Source organism: Amblyomma mixtum, chromosome 3 (assembly GCF_055824585.1).
Source record: "Amblyomma mixtum isolate Tamu chromosome 3, ASM5582458v1, whole genome shotgun sequence".
In the NCBI taxonomy this organism is placed as follows: Eukaryota; Metazoa; Arthropoda; class Arachnida; order Ixodida; family Ixodidae; genus Amblyomma; species Amblyomma mixtum.
Window position 1 is genome coordinate 184,540,815 of NC_143014.1, and position 20,337 is coordinate 184,561,151.

General features: G+C 47.5%; 1 protein-coding gene across 3 annotated transcripts in view; it reads left to right on the forward strand.

Annotated features, from left to right (window-relative positions):
- Positions 1 to 20,337, forward strand: part of Hasp (Hig-anchoring scaffold protein) — a 498,754-nt gene that overhangs the window by 112,959 nt on the left and 365,458 nt on the right. For 2 of the 3 annotated variants that reach the window (XM_089582173.1, XM_089582176.1), the window contains exon 2: positions 19,223 to 19,309. The exons of the other annotated variant lie outside the window; for it this stretch is intronic. In XM_089582173.1, the coding sequence (XP_089438299.1) occupies positions 19,223 to 19,309 (87 nt within the window). The remainder of the gene's footprint in view (positions 1 to 19,222; positions 19,310 to 20,337) is intronic. 3 annotated transcript variants of the gene reach the window in all.

The following is a 20,337-nucleotide window of genomic DNA, read 5'->3' on the forward strand; positions in this document are numbered from 1 at the left end:
GGACGCTTGTAGAAGCGGACAGGGTGATTTCCTAGCATAAAGCTCAGGTTTAAGCGCATTGGGCCATGTGCTTGTAGCTTTATACAAGCTGTTCCTATGCTTTTGTTGCTTTAACCGAGCGCTGCTTTTTCTGCTGTGCTTTAGCGGTCATCATGGCGCTCCACAAGTTTTAGATACTCAGTTTCACTTTACTGCAGATGGTTCTAGAATAATTTTCTTTTTAGCGCAAAGTTGCTGAGCAATATAATATGCCATTTCGACTGAATACAGGACCAGATAGAAAACAGCAATGAACTGCCAACGCTCTTTTTCCTCCTTAGAAAATTGAATTATTCTTACGCAATTAATCTTGGTTTCAGACCTCAAACGGTGTTTAACGATAGCAATAGTCCCGAAAAAACATCGTCTGCAGACTACAAAATCATTCCTGTCGTGGTAAATTCAGTTGTCTTCCATAGTAAAGTCCGTATTTGCAGTCGCCTTTGTTTGCACGGTGCATGTTTGTCGGCCGACCCCATAGACAATGAAGACCTCACAACATTACGATTTTCCTATACTTGTTGGACTACGTCAAAATGCTTGAAAGTACCATACGAACCTTCATTGCTTTGAGTACGAGGTAAGTCTGTGAAGGATCTGCAAAATGGAGGCAATGTAGAGTGCGACCTACAGGCGGACAGCCAAAAATAGGGGAAAAAAAGCCTAACAAAAACTGACAGGCATTCCCTAAAAATCTCGCGGCGGAACCTGAATGGCCAGGAAAGCAGTTCCGCCGGACGGTAAAGCGCCCATAAACAGCCAAGTTTGGGCAAGGCAGGCCACGTCGACCTGTAGCTCGAAAAGCATGTGCTACTTCTTTTTTTTTCTTTTTCCTGCTGCATTAGCACATCGGACGTCGCTCTGTTTGGACGATGGCAGTTTTGACGACTGTTTACTTGACCCAATTCGAACCAGCGGCTCGTAATGCGCAGATTTGGGTAAGCCGGCTTCGTGCCGATGCTCCGGAAGCGGGGGGATTGCAGTCGTCGTTCGCGGCGGCTCCGTGGTGTCTCGAACAGATCTCACTGCCTAGAGCGACAGACGGTAGTGGCATATTTCTCTCTGCGCCGCCCTATCGCCGCGTCAAACGGTTCAGACAAACGAAGGCACTTCACTCTGCATGTTGTTGCAGAGAGTAAAGAACCTTAGTACCCCTGAGACAATGAGGGTGAAGGGCATGCTAGCGTGCATGCACAAATGCGTCGCGCTCATCACTTCTTTTGTTTTGTTTTTCCAATAAACTCACGTGTCAACAGCACTATGTACTACCACATTGTCAAAAAAAAACGCACAGGAAATTTAATGAAAGTATTAGATTTTGGCGTACGTAATTTGGATTTTGGATTAAAGCACACGCGCGCGCGCGCGCGCACACACACACACACACACACACACACACACACACACGCACACGCACACGCACACGCACACAGAGACACACACACGCACACACACAGGCACACACACACACGCACACGCACACACACACGCACACGCGCGCACACACACACACACGCACGCACACGCGCACACACACACGCACACACACACACACCACACACGCACGCACACGCGCACACGCGCACACACGCACGCACACACACACACACACACGCACACACACACGCGCACACGCACACACGCACACGCGCGCACACACACACACACACACGCACGCACACACGCACACACACACGCACACACACACACACACGCACGCACACGCGCACACACACACACACACGCACACACACACACACACACACGCACACGCACGCACACACACACACACACACACACACGCACGCACACGCGCGCACACACACACACACACGCACACGCGCACACGCACACACGCACACACGCACACACGCACACACGCACACGCACACGCACACACGCACACGCGCACGCACACGTACACGCACACGCACACACACACACACATACACACACACAGCCTCCGCGGTGGCTCAGTGGCTATGGTGCTCGGCTGCTGACCCGAAAGACGCGGGTTCGATCCCGGCCGCGGCGGCTGAATTTCTTTCGAGGAGAAATTCGAGGCCCGTGTACTGTGCGATGTCAGTGCACGTTAAAGAACCCCAGGTGGTCGAAATTTCCGGAGCCCTCCACTACGGCGTCTCTCATAGCCTTAGTCGCTTTGGGACGTTAAACCCCATAAACCAAACCAAACCAACCATACACACACACACAAGCGCGCACTAATTTTCCCTTAATGGGGCAAGCGAGGCTTACGCCTTAAAACTGCAGGGGTACGGCGTTCCCTTTCAATAAAATAAACCGAAATAAAACACCCAGGCAAGCGCTGCTCCATCGGTTGCTTCAGAGACTTGGATTGTTTCGTCTTAAACGCTTTGGGAAATTTTAACGCCGGCTTCGCTGCTTCAGTGCTCGTAGAGTGTTTATATGCCTCAATTGCTTGGTCGCGGGTAATGGAAACTATAGCGTCGGCGGCTTTAACCACGCTCCAATGATCTTGCATTCATGCCCAGGACCATTTTTCAGGTACACAAAAGGCTGGGGAATGAATAGGCTGTGCCCAGGCTTAATGCAACGCTTCGCACCGACTGCACGCCATGCAATTTAATTTGTCCAGTGCGGTGCTGACCAGGCGGGATAGAAGCGGTCGCCCGCAGAGTGCAGTACACCTAGCGCATGCCAGTCTATTTGAATAAAGAAATAATTATACTGCCTTCGTTCGGCTCACATATGTGAGATTCAAGGCGCTGTCCTCATGGTTCTCGAATCGAAACGTCAACGTTTCTTCAGTCCGGTTTTAAGTGCTTCTGTTGCAGAACGAAGAACACTCTGAATGAAGATCAATTTTTCTAGATTTTTCTAGATTGTGCACAAAATCAGCATACTTTGCCTGACATGCAAAGAGCACTGAGCGGGCACTTCTTTTTCTAAGCACGCCCTATAGCAGCCTCTGTATAATCGCTTCTTTTTTCATTGATCTCGCACCAACCTCATCTCTCCACCATCGACCTTTTCTGTTGGTAAAACAAACCAGGTGTTCAACGTAGGCTCGCGTCTGCAAAAATTAACGAACCTCTGCCTTCTCGGCACCTGCTGCATGACATTACTAAGTGTGTACATGGCTTATTTGGAGGAGTAGCAGAAAAATAAAGCCCACAGCAAGGCTTGCCGTCACCTGCATGTGCAAAGGCACCCCATGTGATAGGCCCGACAAGAAGGGGACTTGGAAGAACAAACACGCTGCCGGTCTCGTTGCTAATGCGCTCTCAAATAGAGCACCGGCGGTACACAATGGCCGTCTTGCAAGCTTCGGTGGATATTTTCAACACATGCGCAACAGTGAACACAGCACTGATGCAGCAAGGTGCAGCGACAGCTTTTGAGGCATTTGCATTTCGCCATATATATGGGCGTAAAGAATTTCAGAGGTGACATCCATATATGTATCGTTATAGTGCTCTCTTTTTAGCATTCCCCACTTACTCGTTCTTCTACTATCGCTCCTCTCCTGTCCACCGCTGCAGGCATGCGGCGCCACCGCCACAGAGGCTCTACTAGGGCGGCGCGTATCGTAGGAGCCATCGCACACGCAGCATGCCCTATTGCTCCGCTCTCGCGACACCCTTCCTGCTTCTTCCATGCCAACAACCTGCCGGGTATTCCCATCACAACTTTCCGAGTGCGCAATCCTCCTCTCTTGCTGCACTCTCCTCCTTCCACTCTGAGCACCCTGTGTGCATGGAGTTTCTAAATATTACCTATAGGGAAAGCTGGCGCCACCGTCTATGCGATTTTCTTAAAGAGCACTCCATTCATCGCGGGAATGCCGGGAAGACGAGGTATTTTACTTGATTTGGCTAGTCTTAGCCCTAAAACGTAACTTCCACACAGAAATATAAATTTTCGAAAAAAAATTGCAAGGAAAAGTCGTTTTACAGCCAAAATGGTTTGGCTTATAGGCCTTATAATAAGGGAGTAATTACTCACTGGCATCCACCCGAACGCAGTCAACGGCTACAAAAGAAAGCTATATAGCTTTCTCATAGCTCTATATAGCTTTCCCTATATAGCTTTCTATGAAGGACGTTGTGGTGGAAGGCTCCGGATAATTTCGACCACCTGGGGTTCTTTAACGTGCACTGACATCGCACAGTACACAGGTCTCAAGCATTTTACCTCCACCGAAATGCGTCCGCCGCGGCCGGAATCGAACCCGCGTCTTTTGAGTCAGCAGCCGAGCACCATAACCACTGGGCCACCGCGGCAGATTTTACTGTCAAAATGTCATACCATAAAATCCGCTTACTGTAAGTTGTAATAAACGAGCAGAAACAATTCAGGGGGCACTTTGTCGACCTAAAGTGCGGTAAGGCGAAAGCCGTAAGCGCGGTGTTGCTGCTTGTGTCACTGATGTGTTGTTAAGATGTTAAGCTTCGCCTCTATAGGAGTGAAACGCGACAGCGTCTTGCAACGCTGCCAGGGAGTCCCCAGAACGCCATCGCCCGTTCGGTTCTACGCCTTGCTCGTCGGTAAATTAGTTTTTGAGGAAAGGAAATGTATCTGTCTCGCACACCTCGGTGGACACCTGAACCTCGCCGCAAAGGGAAGGGAGGAAGATGGGAGCGAACGAAGACATCGTATTCACTAGACGCGCCTTTGTTCTCTCCGAACCATCGAGCTGGCATGGCGGAGTGGTTAGCATGCTCGTCTCGCACTCCGGAGACTGGGATTCGATTCCCGAACTCGACCAATTTCCTACTTGGTTGTATTTATTTATCTGACCTCATTAGAAAGGTTAATTTGGCTAATTTGGTGATTAAGCAATTAACTAAGCTCATTCCCACTTAGAGCATCACTATAAGATCCCTTTAATTGGTTGCATGGTTACTAGCCAATTACAATTGGCCTCGTTTGAAGTTCGCGCACTGTGACGTCACGACCGTTTCGACCAATTGAAAGGCGTGACATTTCTGTCGACAACTCCTGCTTACAACGATAAGGCATTAAAGGCTTCCGCCTTAAAAGGAGATAGATGTGAACGAGCATGAAATTTGTCCCCGGGGGGGGAGGGCTTTCTCTTCATGTCGCCAAAGATAGCTAACCGTTGAAAACAATTTTTTTTTTGTGTGTGCGTTTGACAGGCACACTTTTCAAAGCAATTATTCTTTCAAGAAATTGTCAACGCTTAAAATAGTATGCTTTCGGATTTTCCGTGTTGGAATTCTGAAAAATAGAAACGATAGAAGCGTTCTATTAGTGTCGCCTATTGAGGGTTGGCACCCTATGTTCTCGACATGAGAAACTTGCTTGCGCGCGTATAGTGCCAGCGCTCACCATAGCCTGGCGCTGTGCTTTCGGTTTTTGTAAAGAAAAACATGAACCAGGAAACGTAAACATGTCCTACCACAATTAAGTGACGGCCGTGTTCATGCTCACGCATACTACCTTTCGGCTTAACAAGGTTGGTGACCCATATTGAAAAAGTGCTTCTTCGTTGCAAAAAGGGACGAGACGATGGAAGAAAACACGCTCTGTGGTATGTTTTCTTCCGTCGTCTCGTCCGTGTTCACCGCGCCGGAGCACTTTTCCAGCCTTTTCTGACCCAGGATGACATGAACCACGCCGATAGCAGTACACAAATCAACCGCGGACTTGCGCATATCATCCAGAGAAGCTTATAAATCTGCGCTTCACTGAAACAGCATGTGGTGCACATACGCAGGAAGAAAAAGTGGATTGGTGAAGATGTTCTATAATTTTCATTTGCTATCTCGATATACGTACCATGTGCGCTGTTTTCGGAAATGAGACAACTGAAAGAAGTTGTTCAAGCAGCATGCATCATTATTTACGAAGTAAACAATGTAAAGTTTGGTCCCTTTCACTAGTCTCTCACGGAAGCGCGCACCAAAGGGAAACAAAGAAATAATTCTGCTTCTCGATCGTGCAGCCAATAACACAATATAGACGGGTAAACTCATGCGAGACTTCATGTGAAACGATCGAAGCTCCTTACAGTCAAAGCAGATTGCATCTGTGAATTTTACCACGGAAGCACAGTTACTGTACCTTCGGATTCTTTACCGAGACCTTAATCATTGGGGTGCAGTTATTACAACCTTTGGGTGTTTCGGTTCTCAAATGAACTACCTGCGTGGCTGGATAACTACACACACCACAAATTGTACAAAATATCAATGAAAACGAAACTGAATAACAAAAAATACAATCCGTAGAACAGTCAACAAGCCACCAGGTGTCAGTTCGAAGCCATGTCTTCCCGGCATGGAGTGAAGTTCGCGGTGCTGTACACCGTTTGCCGCATCCGGTTCGCGTTAGTGGAATGCCCATTACGTTCTTTCTCTTGGGCCCTCCGCACAACAACACAGAAGGGGATGATGAAGTCGAGAGTTCGACGAAAACTTGTCTGGTCGGGGACAAACATATTGACGATGAAGATGGAACGCCGACCAAAGAAAAAACAAAAATCGTCTGTTTTTTTTTTCTTTGGTCGGCGTTCCATCTTCATCGTCAAGAAGGGGATGAGCTCAACCCAGCGGGATACGGGGGGGGGGGGGGGGGGGGGATAGCGGAGGATTACGGGAAAGGTGAAACTACCTTCAGGGAGGGATTCATTAGGTCGCATCCTCTGTGCACGTGCGTGCGGCGAAGCGGACCCGCGCCACAGTGCGTGGCTTTTGTAACATGTCTGCAGCGGCGTGCTTTGACAGCTTGAAGCGCGGTCAACAGGATATTGCCACGCTAGCTGCAGGCATGAGGAGCGACGATGCGGAACAGATGGGTTGAAGTGGCTTTCCTTGAACTTGGGTCAACCGGACGTTGGGAAAGTGAGTGCTCGCGAAGCTCGCAGCAGGAAAGCATAATTATCCGAAATCGTGATGGTAGAAAGTGTACATATGTGTACAGTGTTTGTCACGATGGTTTACCTTCTTTCCCCAATCATTAATTGGTTGTATTATCCTTTCCAAGTTGTTGATTGGTGATGTTTTCCTTTCCCCAATAATTTATTGGGTAGATGTTTGTGCAGCTACCTGATTAGTTATTCCCCCCACCGAGGGCGAGGACATAGGTTTAAAACCAGCTGTTTCGGCAGGACCGAGGGCTGGTTTCGTCACGTACAACTACGAGCCAGTCAAGTGTAAATATGTTTTCTCCTTGCTTGTATCTTCCCTTGTGCTTTTAATTGTTATGAAAAGTTAACTTCTCCAGAAGTGTCCTCTTGCATTGTGATTGAGCAATTCGAATCTGCAAGACGTCAAGCATCCTTCAGTAATTATTATCATCAACCCAATTTCCCTCTGCGAGATCCAAGAGAGGGAATATCAACTCATGGCTAGCGCGTCCTTGGTGGATGAAGTGTAGCGCTGCTAGCTTTCTCTCTAGTTAATATTCAGAGACTTTATGCCCTTCGGGTCGTTGCCGTGACAGCCACGTCCGGTTGTGCATTCCTCCGCCCTTCTCGCCATAACCGTCTCAATAACCCTCTCCACCCCTCTGCATTCCTTGCCATAACCCTCTCCCCATGCTCTTCTCCCTCCACGGTAACCACCTTCCAGTCATTTAGATGGGAACTAATTTGTGAAAGTGAGAATGAAATCAAGCATGCCGCCGGCGGAAACCAAACCCACTATCTCAGCATGCTGCATGCTGTGTTGTACCAACTGAGCTGCGGTGGCGGCAGTTTGCGCTACTGGCGTTCACCTTTGATTACCGTTAGGTTTTCACTGCTAGGCTGTACGCCGTCGAACCAAGTTTGATATCCGTGCGATCGTCTTCGAAGGCTCGCGTCTGCCTGTGCGCGAACGTGCTCTGTCTTCGCTCATATGACTTTGATGAGAGCGCACTCTTTTTATGCCCTTCGCCTTACATCGTGTGCATCTCGTTCCTTGTATACCGTTTTTTTTTAGCACAAGCACCCGCTAGCGTCGGCGAGAGGGCCTCGCTGGGCCCCTTCTGTCGTCGTCCGAATCCTGTCTTGCGAGTGGAGCAGCGAAGCTGACAACAGAAGCGGGTCAGCGTAGGGCCGAAGAAAGCGGGACCGTTAAACGGCCAGCGAAGGCTGCTCATTAGACCGGACTCGACGAAGCGATCCGGGACCAGCTGGCGGCGCGAAAGGAGAGAGCGCGCGGTTTTTCGCGTGTCGTGCGCTGCACGCACGCCGCGTTGCCGCTGCCCGGGCGCTCGCTTGGTCGCGGACACGCTATACGTGCTTGCATACTTAACTGGGAGGCGGGGCAGAGTACGGCGATCGATGCGCCGCTGCCGACCGACCGAGCGAACTCGTGGCCCGCGATAACTGAGAACTGAGTGCGACGCGACATCAACAGGTCTCGCCGAGAGTTGGGGCACTCGGGCCTCTCAGGTCAAGCGTGCCATAGCATGGGCGCTTAACGAGACCTGCTCGAGGCTAACCGGCAGGACTTGGGAGAGCTCTTTGCCGTCAGAGCGACTATGAAAGGTAGGCAAGACTCCGCGTTAGCTCATGCCACCCAGGACGCGAGTGTAATTAGGAGTGGACAGAAAACAGCGAAGGAGAAAAAGCGCCTTGAGCAGAAATTGCTTTCGAGCTAGTTGGTGCATACTTAGTAGGACAGAAAGGTTTGTTCACGAAGGGCAGCATCGGAAAGAAGGCGGGACGACGAGAGCAGCTCAACAGTAATTTATTCTGAAGCGACCACCGAATGTACGGAGAAGCACGGCCCATGCGCGAGGGGAACAAAACTGGTAAATAGTGCAAAATAGGGTCGCATTCTCAGCATGACAATAAGAAAGACACGCAATATCATTTGCTTATGATTATAACGTCGTCTCGCTGATACGTTCACAAACAAGCGTTCCAATCAGCATGGCATAAAATTATCATTCTACGAGGGGTCTCAGGGAAAACTTTAAGTAATTTTCAAAAATTGGTTTCTTGGGGTAAAAATATGGCTTTTTCAGCATAGTATTACCAGTGTTGGCGGACACCAGAAAACCGGGGAATCGTCTTAAGTAGTAAGCTTGGTAACTAATTTTTAATATTTAACTTTTAACTATCATAGCAGGCCAACTGGTTGCAATTAGAGATTTGTAGCCAGTCGCTAGTAATAACCATATCAGATTTTATAATGTAGAAAACGTCATTACCCTTTGTGCTGTGGCTCGACAACATTTGGCATTGACTAGTTACGTGCACTGGAAAGGTTGCTTTGCCTGCGTGCTTTTCGAAAGCGCATGTATTTTGACACGATGTAGCCAAATTTTTTAGAGCTACAGCAACGTGGATAATCGCGTTTTCGAAATTCTAAAAAACTGATATGGCTATTTGTAAAGACCAGCTACAAATCTCTAATTGCAACCAGTTGCCTAGCTGTCCTGTCGCGGCGCACCAGTCATGGTAAGTCGAAACAGGTGGCAAGGCAAAAAAAGAAATTGCAAGTACCGAATGCGGACTATAACCAACTGCCAATCACATCACCTGAAGGGCTTTGCCACAGTGGTCTCAGCTGCCCTTATTAAAAAAAACAACAACAAAAAACTGCCAGCTAAGACATTGCTTCGGGACCAGCTTATCTGAGTGCCAAAAAATGGCCTACGATGATAAGTCGAGGCCCATTGAAAGGGCAAAACTTAACAAAAATTGCCGTTGGTTTAGCTCTGGTTAAACCTGGAGGATTGCGAAAGCAATGAGGAGAGAGAGAGAGAGAGGCGATGGAGAGCGCGCGGCAGCGGCGGCGGCCCCGGCACTCTAGCTTTGCGCCGCTACTGCGCATGCGCAACTGGCGAGCTCGGCGGCGGCACCGCTGAGTCACCCGCGTAGCGATGGAGGCGGCGCGGCAGCTGTGCGCCGTGTGACGTCACGGCTCCTCGCGCATGCGCAGTATGGCCTTTCCTCGGCTCCGCGAAATGGCTCGGCGACTAGCGTAGTGTTGCTCTCGCAACAAAAAGGGCGATTCGAAGGTGTGAACATTGTGAAGTCGCATAGGAAGAAAAAAAAAAAAACACCTCGTATTCCATACCAAACAAGTACGTATTCGCGACGTGATTAAATGGCCTTCCATCGCCGAAGGGATGGTTCTAGACGCATAGGTTTCTATGGAAACTGCGCTATCATCTTAAATACACTTTGACTTATTGTCTAAGGCACTCTCTTGTCGAGTATGAGCTTGCTCGTTGGATTCCCAGCTGCGGCAGCTTGGCTTTGGTCGATGCGAAATGAACACCCACGTATTCAGGCTTGACCGCAGCTTTCGCTTTGGAGTGCATGAGTCTGGCAAATAAATAAATAAATAAATAAATAAATAAATAAATAAATAAATAAATAAATAAATAAATAAATAAATAAATAAATAAATAAACAAATAAATAAATAAATAAATAAATAAATTGCGATCTTACCCGGCTCTGCAATATTTTCTAGCAAGAGATCCCTTTTCCCATCTCGAACTACGGTTTTGGAGCTTCGTGAGTTTTCTCTCGCCCAAAGGAAATGCCAAAATTGTCTCGCTTTCAAGAAATGAATTCCAGTTGTGTCTTAACTGAAGATATTCCTTTATTTGTCGCTTCCTTACGGACCCTCTTTGATTAACAAGGAAAGCTCCGCCCAGTTCAAAAATCCGTGAACGACGTCTACGCAAAGGTGCGGAAGCCGTTCATGTGCTTTTCACCGAGATACCCGAGAAGCGAAACAATTCATCTTTGCGAACATGCTTTGAAAATATTTCTAATTTCTGAAGGAGGGCAAGAGAGGAATGAAAAAGCCTTTAGTAGCTGAAAAAGAGAGCGCTAATTGGTTGGACAAACAAATGGCAGCGCAAGGAGACGAGGACTAGACGAGACACCAAGGACGGCGCTGAACTTCCAACTTTTATTGCCAACGAGAGTGCATATATGTTATCAATTCATTAGGCTGTGTGAGAACGCGTTCGTAACCTATCTGTGGTCATAAAGAAAGGGTGATATAATCCAGTGTTATTTTCCTCATGTCTTTTTTGAGCGACCCGAAATATTATTGTTTTCGTCAACATAAAAGTATCTGCCGAAATCAATAAGTGCAATGGACGACGACCGAACGAGAACGCGTTCGCTTTTCAAATAGAGTTGAACTGAGTGGAAAGTCCTTTATTAGGCAAGGAATGCGCATGGTCATGGAAGGGGACAAACGAGGAGTAAGGAGAGTCCAACGATTGCACGGTTGTCAGTCACCTCCCATTGCTGTGATGAGACCACTGATCGAGCCATATCTTGCAAACACGATTTGGACATTTTAGTCAGTTGCGACAAGGGAACGGTAGTGAAAACGGTAGGGTGCGATCTCGGAGCATCCGATGGCGAAGCCAGGGCCCGTATTACGGAACTTTGTCAAAAATCTGTCAAAAGTTATTGACAGTGACGTCAAAATGACGAAACAATGTGACGTCGACGCCTGACGCAAAATTGACGCAACGAGGAATCAGCCAATTACAGCAGAGCGGCGCCCCGAACTATTTGCCTGCACGACGAGGGACCGTCTGCTAAATTTTTGCTAAAAGAGTAAAGAAATGCACAGCGATAAAAATAATTATTATTTTATTTTGCCAAAAAATGATGTTTAAAACTAAAAAATATTAAGAAAAACAAGAGTTTGCCGCCGCGGTGGCTCAGCGGCTATGGTGCTCGGCTGCTGACCCAAAAGACGCGGGTTCGATCCCGGCCGCGGCGGCTAGAATTTCTTTGGAGGAGAAATTCTAGAGGCCCGTGTACTGTGCGATGTCAGTGCACGTTAAAGAACCCCAGGTGGTCGAAATTTCCGGAGCCCTCCACTACGGCGTCTCTCATAGCCTTAGTCGCTTTGGGACGTTAAACCCCATAAACTAAACTAAACTAAACTAGAAAAACAAGAAGCGGAAGAAGTTAGGCTATTAAATTTGCTAGTGGGTAACTTTTGCTGCCGCGGGGGTGCGCAGACGGCGGTAAAACGTCAACAAGCCGCTTTGCACGGAAATAGCTGTTCCACGCCTTGATACTGTTTTCCTACGCGGCGTCGAAAATAAAGGTACTGTGCGGTTGATCTAAGTGCGGAAAAATCGACGAATCCAACTTGTTAAGGTCTGTGTTGTTCGGCTTTTACGATCGATGACAAAAGTATCAAAGCGTGAAGCGTTGTATGTGATGTGTGGTCGTCTGTTTCTTTTTCCTCGACCGGTAAACAGAAGACGACCACGAAGTGCGATTTTCAGGGGAAAATAAAGTTCTTTGCCAGCATAAGCACGTTTTATTTGTATGTAGCTGTGGCACAGAGGTGTCGTCGGCTGCCGAAGCTTGCATGAAAGCCGCCGGTCGCAAATAACGTCTGTGCACACAGCACCCGCCGCTGCACCGAGAGCGCACTCGCACGCAAACCTCCAAATTCATCGGCAAGTTCGTCGCACAGCCACACCGCAGTCTGCCTCTCCAGTCGAAAAAGGCGTCGGAACAGCTCGTCCGGCAAGTCAAACGCGTCTTCGTGCGCCCTCCTTAAAGGGGTGGAGACACCAAATTTTGAAGCTATAAAAAGCCTGCTATGGGATTCCTATGTATGCAAGGGCAGTCACTGCCAGGTGTTGGACGCAACAAACGTTTAAAAAATATTTTAATTCGGTTCCAAAGATTACCTAAATGCTCACTCTCACGACCTAGACCCATTCGCTAGCGCCATCAACCATGACGTCACAAGGGGTGTAGAAAAATAAAGTTTTAGTGACGTCATACCAAAATACAGTGACGTACGATGAGCGGGGCACAGCCGCGTGAGCGCAGTCGACGCACCAGCGAGCCGCGTTTGCTGCTAACCGCCACTCGCTCGGTTTGCGGCGCGCCGTTGCGAACAGCGTCGCAACGTCCGATTGCAGCTCGTTGCCTGCGTCCGGCCTGCTAGATGTCAACGGCGGGCCGCTCGCGGCAACAACGACGGGAAGCGGCAGCCAATGCGAGCGCGGAGAGCGGCAGCGTCATGATGACATAGGGCGCACTCCTTGGAGCCGGGCGGCCTGCGCCAGTCTTCGTGCTGAACGCCGGCATCTGAAGAACGCGATTGTATTGTTTGTTCACGTTCATAGCAAACCCTGGGATATATGAATATCAAAAATGCATCGTTTGTGACGATCGTTGGCAAATACCGAGTTCCTGGTAGAAGTGATGACTGCGATGCAAGCAAATTTCATCCCATAGCCGGTTTTGTGCTGCTGCTACCTGGTGCGGTTCGCCTGCCGTCTGCTAGCTCTGTTGCTGAAGACGTCGTGGAAATCGAGCATATCTTTTATTATGGGACGAGTTCACAGTAAAGGGGTGCCGAGCGGAGCACGTTTCTGAGCGCTGGCCAGTCCCGAAGCTCCCTCAGCTGCGGAGTCGATATCGAAAGCAGCTAGGCCTAGCGACGACTAGGGCAGTCTGGGACCAGCGCGCAGGTCGTCGGCCGGCGTTGCCGCAGGCAGTGTCGCTGCCGAAAGATCCACTTTTAGCACAGATGCATGCTGTCGTATCTCGAATCTAGAAAGCATCCTTTCTGGTGGCATGGCTGTTTTGTATTTTCTTGTGCGGACGTGAAGTACGCCGAGTCTGCCGGCCGGTAGGTCAGCCTGGATACCGTCTGCCGACGTCATAAAAGCGAGCTAAAGAGTGTTCTTGACGTAAATAATAAACCATGGGACAAGAAATGTGAAAAAAGTGTCATTTTTGAGGATCGCTGACCAATACTGAGCTGCTAGTAGAGGTAACAACTGTGATATGAGCAAATTTCTCACAACCGCGCCTAGCAGCTGCCGCTGGCGCGACGTCGGGGTCCGGCTCGCCTGGCGCCCGCTAGCTCCGCTGCCGAAGGCGTCGAGGAGATTGACCATACTATTATTTTATTGTGAGATGATTCTGTTAACACTACAGCTATTTGTGAAAAGTAGGCCTTTTATTATAGCGCAGGCGACTTCCGAAGCGCCTGCCGCTTGCTAAACAGGCTATAGGCCTAGCGACGACCACGGCAGCCAGGCAGCAGCAGAGCTCGTCGCCCGGAGCGCCCGCGAGCGGTGCCGTTGCCGAAAGCTCCCAACATAAGCAGACATGCTTTGTCGCTGCTCGAGTATAGCTGGCAGTTCTGATAACAAGGCGATCTTGTCTTTTCTTGTGATATTTGTACACCATCCCAAGCAGCGCTCAGGTACTGCTGCACGGCAGCGAAGTGTGACACCGGTTGTGGGCGCAGCTTGGGTAGAGCGGCGCAGCGATGCTTACTGGCATTTTGCAAAGTGTTTCGCATCCTCACGCGAACCCGCGAAGGCGATATTAGCGTGCGAACAAAAAAAAAGTCGATGTCCTCACTCGTTGCAATCAGATCTGTCAGAATCCGAGCTGCTGGGACTATACAGACGTGCAGTTGTTTGTTTTCATATGCGCTGGTCAGCACGTGTGTGGGAAAGCAGACGATGCAGCAGTAGGTGCGTCACAACTTTTGTGGGCCCACGTGACCAAGCGAAGCAGTTGATCTTCCCCCTCTGTGACGTCACTGTACAACTCGGCGTTCCGAAACCGAAACCGAAAATCGTTCACCTAAAAATGCTATAATAAATTATTCACTGTGAATATATGAATCTTTGAGTGTGTATCATGCTTCCTGGAGCCATAAGAAACGTTTGCAACTAAGAACGCGCGAACCACAAATTTGGTGTCTCCACCCCTTTAACCGTTGCTCGCGTCGCCGCAGCCGCCTCAGCCACATACGACGCCGCTGCCGCCTCCGCCATTTTCTGTCAAAAACGGAACGGTCCAATTTTCACCGTCTCGAGGCCGTAAAAAAAAAAAAAACGTCAAAATGCGCCTGCATAATTAGGTGTGCAACGTCACCACTTCTGTCATGTCCGTGACGTAAACGTCAGTCACCCATGACGCAAGAAAGCAACATGGCCGCCGGCCACGGCCGACCAATAGGAGCGCGGCTACGGCGGGGCTTTTTGACGAGTTTTTGACGCGTTTTTGACGCGTTTTTGATTTGACAGTTCTGTAATACGGCCCCAGGGCAGTTACAGAGAAGGTGGGCTATGCCGCCGCCGTGAAACGAAGTGAAAGTGAAGTGAAAGCACGCAATCATTTCCTCTCAGCGAGCCAGAATACGGTGCGCATGAGCCGCATGCGGGACGAGTTTATTCAAAAAGACGTCCTGACATCGGGTTATATAGAAGCATTTTATTTTCCTGAGGCAGTTTTGTCTGATGAAAAAAAAAGTTTTTGCGTTTAATTAAACAGACTGATTGGTTGCGCTGTTTCGCAAGTAGGCTATAGACCTTTGCAATGCTTGCACCTTTATTGAGTACACGCGCATTTCGGACTGCGCCGAGCATTCCCTGACTCCGTGAAATCCGCCAATCGGCACGCTGCTGCCACAGCTCAGTGGCAGTACAGCTGCGCCAAGAAGGACATGTTTGCAAAGGTGTGTAGAAATACGGAAAAAAACGGTGCAGAAGCTAAAATACTAGTACAGTCGAAGAAAAGCCGGCGGCTGTAACTTTCTGTGAGAAGGAGCCGTCGGTAAAAGAAAAAAAAAAGGTGCGCCATGGCCATTGAGCAAGAGTTTCTTAAACAAGCCTTCAGGCGTTATTATAAGTCTGCGTTATAAGTCTGCGAAGTCTGTTTCTTACGGTTTGATTTTTCCGAATTCATTCTGCCTTCACTCCTGTATTTAATGTGTCATGAAAAGTATACATTCAAACGTTTTCTTTTGTTTCCTAACTGTTTGGCATTGATATTTGTAGCCCTTTTCAATGTGGTCTTCTGTTTGATAACCGTTCGAAATTAGTGCTGTAATTACTGACGGCAATCCCACCCTGTAACGGCCCCTATAAATAAATAAATAAATAAATAAATAAATAAATAAATAAATAAATAAATAAATAAATAAATAAATAAATAAATAAATAAATAAATAAATAAATAAATAAATCTCCCTATCCACCGAGGGCGGCAACGGCAAGCTGAAAACAGGTTAAAAAAATTAAAAGAAACAAAATGAACTATTCTCACCTGCATGTTTCTCCCTGGGAAATGATGTATTCTTGCTTGCGAAAGTATTTTCATCAGTTCGAAGTACTGTTCTTTGTTCAGAACATTCTTTTTTAAATTCACACACCGAACAGCCGTTTCTTTTTTTCTGTAAAATATACAGCATAGTAGAAGCAGTCACAAAAATCTCTCGTGCTTTTCTAAACTGCCATTTCTTCATAAGCCTGATTCGATGTTAATAGGGGCTGCGAACCAGTAAAGTTTCCTTACACGTGGGTTTTTCTGGCTCCACTCTTTCAATAGTTGCAATTATTTTGAACCGCCAGAGAGAAATATAAAGTTACTTCAACCGCCTGCCTCTTACCGCCATTTGTTGTCGCCTGGTAGTGGCAGTTGCGTAGCTGTGTGGATGCCCGTCCTTGATGACAAGTTTTACAAAAAGTTTACTTTGCACAACTTGCAAAAGGCCTTCGTTGGTTCACTGAAGCTGATGGGGCGATTTTGTTTACATGCAACTGCTTTTCAGCGGCGCACAGTACACTTACCAGATTCAGTGTATTGCGATGAATGAACATAATATCAGCTTCGTGCAAACCGGAACTCTAGTTCAGGACCGAAGAAGGTTCGCGCAAAACTAGAATTCTCGAAGTCAGGCCCGGCATCTGGTGTGAGAAACATAGACAGATGTCTTACCCAGCCAAATGTGCTGCAAATAGATGTCCGACGCTATTAACTGCAGTGTATACGTATAAAATACTAGAATTCAGAAAAGCAATGACTGTAGGATATACTGCATTGCTACTCGACAGGGCAAAGTCGAATGCGTATGTGTTGCTGGAAGTATTTTTTTTTCCTTTTTTTTTCACTTTTCACGGACTTGCTCTGTTAACGCTTCACCTAGCTTTTATCTCACGCTGTGTCGCACAAAGCGTCCCATCTCATCACTGCTGACGGTTGACGTGCGATAGATGCTAATAGTTTGCGATCATTCGGTCCTTGCTGCGACAAGACCTTTTCAGGTTCTTGAAATAAAAACGGAAAAAACACCATCCCATTGACAAAACGAGGCTGAAAGCTTCGACATTCGAAAAGCGTTGTTCCGCGCATGAAATAAAGAAAGAAGGACGAAAGGAAACGCCGAAGGTTTCAGCTTGCATTTTTTGGTCACTTTAAAATCCAGTAGGGCGCCTACGACAACAGTGAATGGTGAGAGGGAAACGCAGAGCGCGGACGAAGCGTTTTCTAACAAGAGGCGGTGACGTCTTATTCTGAACGCAAAAAAAAGACAAGTAAATAAAAAAAATATATGGCAGCAAGCGCTCTCGCACTTGCATTCAGGACTGGGGTGGCAAAAAGTGCTTTCAATGCGAAGTGGGGGAGATTGCAGAAGGCGTCAACTTCGATAAAGAATGCACGCAACACTTACGTACGCGGCAAAACAGTTCCCTTTTACGAGGCTCTGGATGCCTTAAGACATCTCTAAGGCGGAGTAACAAAAAGGTTTTCCTGGGATCCTCGGGGACGCTCTGGGTCTTCACGGGCTATTTTTCGTTATTACGAACGAGCTCAAAGAAAACACCGGCCTCTTGAGTGGCCAGAAACTTCCAAGGTCCAGGGACCGCGATGAGATTTGCTCGGTGAGCTTTTAGGACATGTGCATAACTGCGGGTATTAAATAGGAGGAGATTAAATACGAAAACAAAAAGGAAACAAACGTCTAAGACATCGCTGGTTGCGTAAACAACAGCGGAGCGGTTCTTTCTACTGTTTGCGAATTATAGCGTGATGAAGAACGTGCCTCTCGCTCTGCTGCCCTTAATTAAGTCTAATTGAGGGATTGTACCTGCACAAATTCAAAGGGGCTCATCTGTCTTGATATCTCAGGCCTTAATATGGACGCTTTTTCATAATTGTGACTTGCCCATTTATTCTGGAATGTAGCAGAATGCACTGTGGGAGAAAGGCAGGACGCTAGAGACGGATATCGCAGCAGGCCTTCGTTTAATATCGGCTTGATTTTATGGATAGAAATTTTCGTTTAAGGCACGCCCCTTACGTAGCTGCGGAAAGAAAGAGAGTAACAGACAGGATAATGTAGATCTGTCAGCATGCGGCCACTTTTCCGTGGATTCGTCAACGCAGCAATTCGTCTCATTATTTGTTCGACTGTGCCGTTTCTCGCTCACTCTTCCCACCACCCCAAAGGACTGTTTATACAGAACAATAAAAACTTTTCAGTGTCATTTACACACTTTGAAAACTATGTGGACAGGCGATAGTCTGCGATGTCCCATGTCGATCTCTCTATAGACTTTACTCTGTATACTCTGTATAGATCTCTGCATAGATCTCTGTGTAGACTGTACAGATAGGAGCCAAAACGCCTCCTCTTTGGGCGGTGAACATGTGCAGAAAGCCCAAGCTACCACCTCTTCCCTCTTCTAACCAGATGCGCACAACTGACCAGTGAGGGACAAGGCTACGCACAGCGAGCACTTTATGAAAAGGTCTATATGTAACGTTCCGGGGCATGCAACTTCTGCTATTTTCTCCAGTCCGTGAAAGGTCACGTGAGCACGCGCCCTCCCAAGTGGTTGCGTGGTTGCTCTTGCCCAAGGCACTTACTGTGCTCCGCTCACTATACTGTGCCCCACAATGCATATGGTGGAGTAGAAAATTAGAATCCGCTAAACACATCCTTGGGAATGCGGCAACGGAAAGAGAGTTAACGCAAAAGCAAGAAGCCTGCTTGTCACATACAGGTGCATTGTCCAACACGTGAACTGTGTACGTTGTAGCTGTGTTTGCTTTTTCTTTTCCATTCAATTGTTTCGTTCCCTTTTCGAACAGGGATAGCCGACGCCAATATAAGGCACGAATATCTCCTGACATGTTCACGTAGATAAAGAAAATCAGTAAAAGATATGTTTAAGGCTAAAGTTTATGGTAAGTGCGAACTTACGCAAAAGGGTAAGTATCCTGTATCCAATTGTTTCTGGCCGCCATCGATAGCTTGGGCATCATTCTTGATAGGATTTAATAGGAAACAGTAGCATGGCTCTGAGACAACCACGTAGACAGCCCAGGCATCTTTTGCGCGCAGCTGTTTGGGCTGAAATGTGACGTTTTCCCTGCGATCTGTAGCGCTTCATGACCTGTGTTTTTTTCATGCTCTTCGTAGACGCCTACCACATCCGGACGTTCGGCAGCAAAGGAGAGTCCAGGAAAACCTCACGACGCTACGCAGAATCCTGGTACATGCCTCGAGGTACGAGCCACGTCACATTCTTCGTCCTCTTCCTCTCTTCTTCATTTATTTATTTACCCTCAGGGCCCAAGACTATTGCATAGGGGAGTGGGTTACCAAGATTACAAAGACACAGCAAGAATGGTAATACTAAGTGGCCTTAAGACAAGAGGAACGATATTCACGGGTGCGCGACGACATAATCACTAGCAGAAAACCCGCATCAATAACAAAGGAAACAAGAAACAAAAGGCAATAAAAAGTAACTTCAGGCACAGTTTAGTTTCAACTAAAGTAGTTACAGATTCACGTACAGAATGCAATGCATCATCACGGCTGTGAGGTCAGTATTAAAACAGTAGCAGCAACAAAGCAGTCAAACGCCTCAAAAAACAGCGAAAACCAAAAACAAAAGGAATAATATATTGTCAGTGGATATTACAGAATAAGGTCAGTCCCGCCTGTCCGAAAAACAATGCCGTGTCTGTAATTTCGGCAATGGCAAAAGTAAGGTGATTGCAACTGTCTGAAGTGCTGGGTATGAAAGATTCTTAAAACATTTAGTGCGGTATGACAGAATTCTCACTTTGCGACGGTGATCAGTGCGAGATGAAGTGTAGGATGGTCGTGTTAGAAGCTTCTGTCCGAGATGTAGATCATGGTGAAAAATTTAATGAAATAAACATAGAAAGAATACCTCTCGACGCCTGGATAGAGGAGGCAATGATAGGCTGGCTTTCAAGGCCGTTGCGCTAGAAATGAGACGATGCTAAGACAAGTTAAAGCGCGACGCGCTTTTTTGGATTCTTTCCAGTTCGGTGATGAATGAAACCACGCCCGGGTCCCAGATAAAGGTCGCATATTCCAGTGTTGGAGGAGCAAAGATTTTGTAAAAAAAATTTTAGTCAGCTAGGCCAACGTCAAAAGTTTCTTCTAAGATAATCGACATCTAAGTAATTGACATTCAGTTTCCCGGACAAGTTATCAGACACGTATAGTCCCCGAAATAATTATAGGAAAATTGAGATTCAAGAGGAATATTTTAAGTG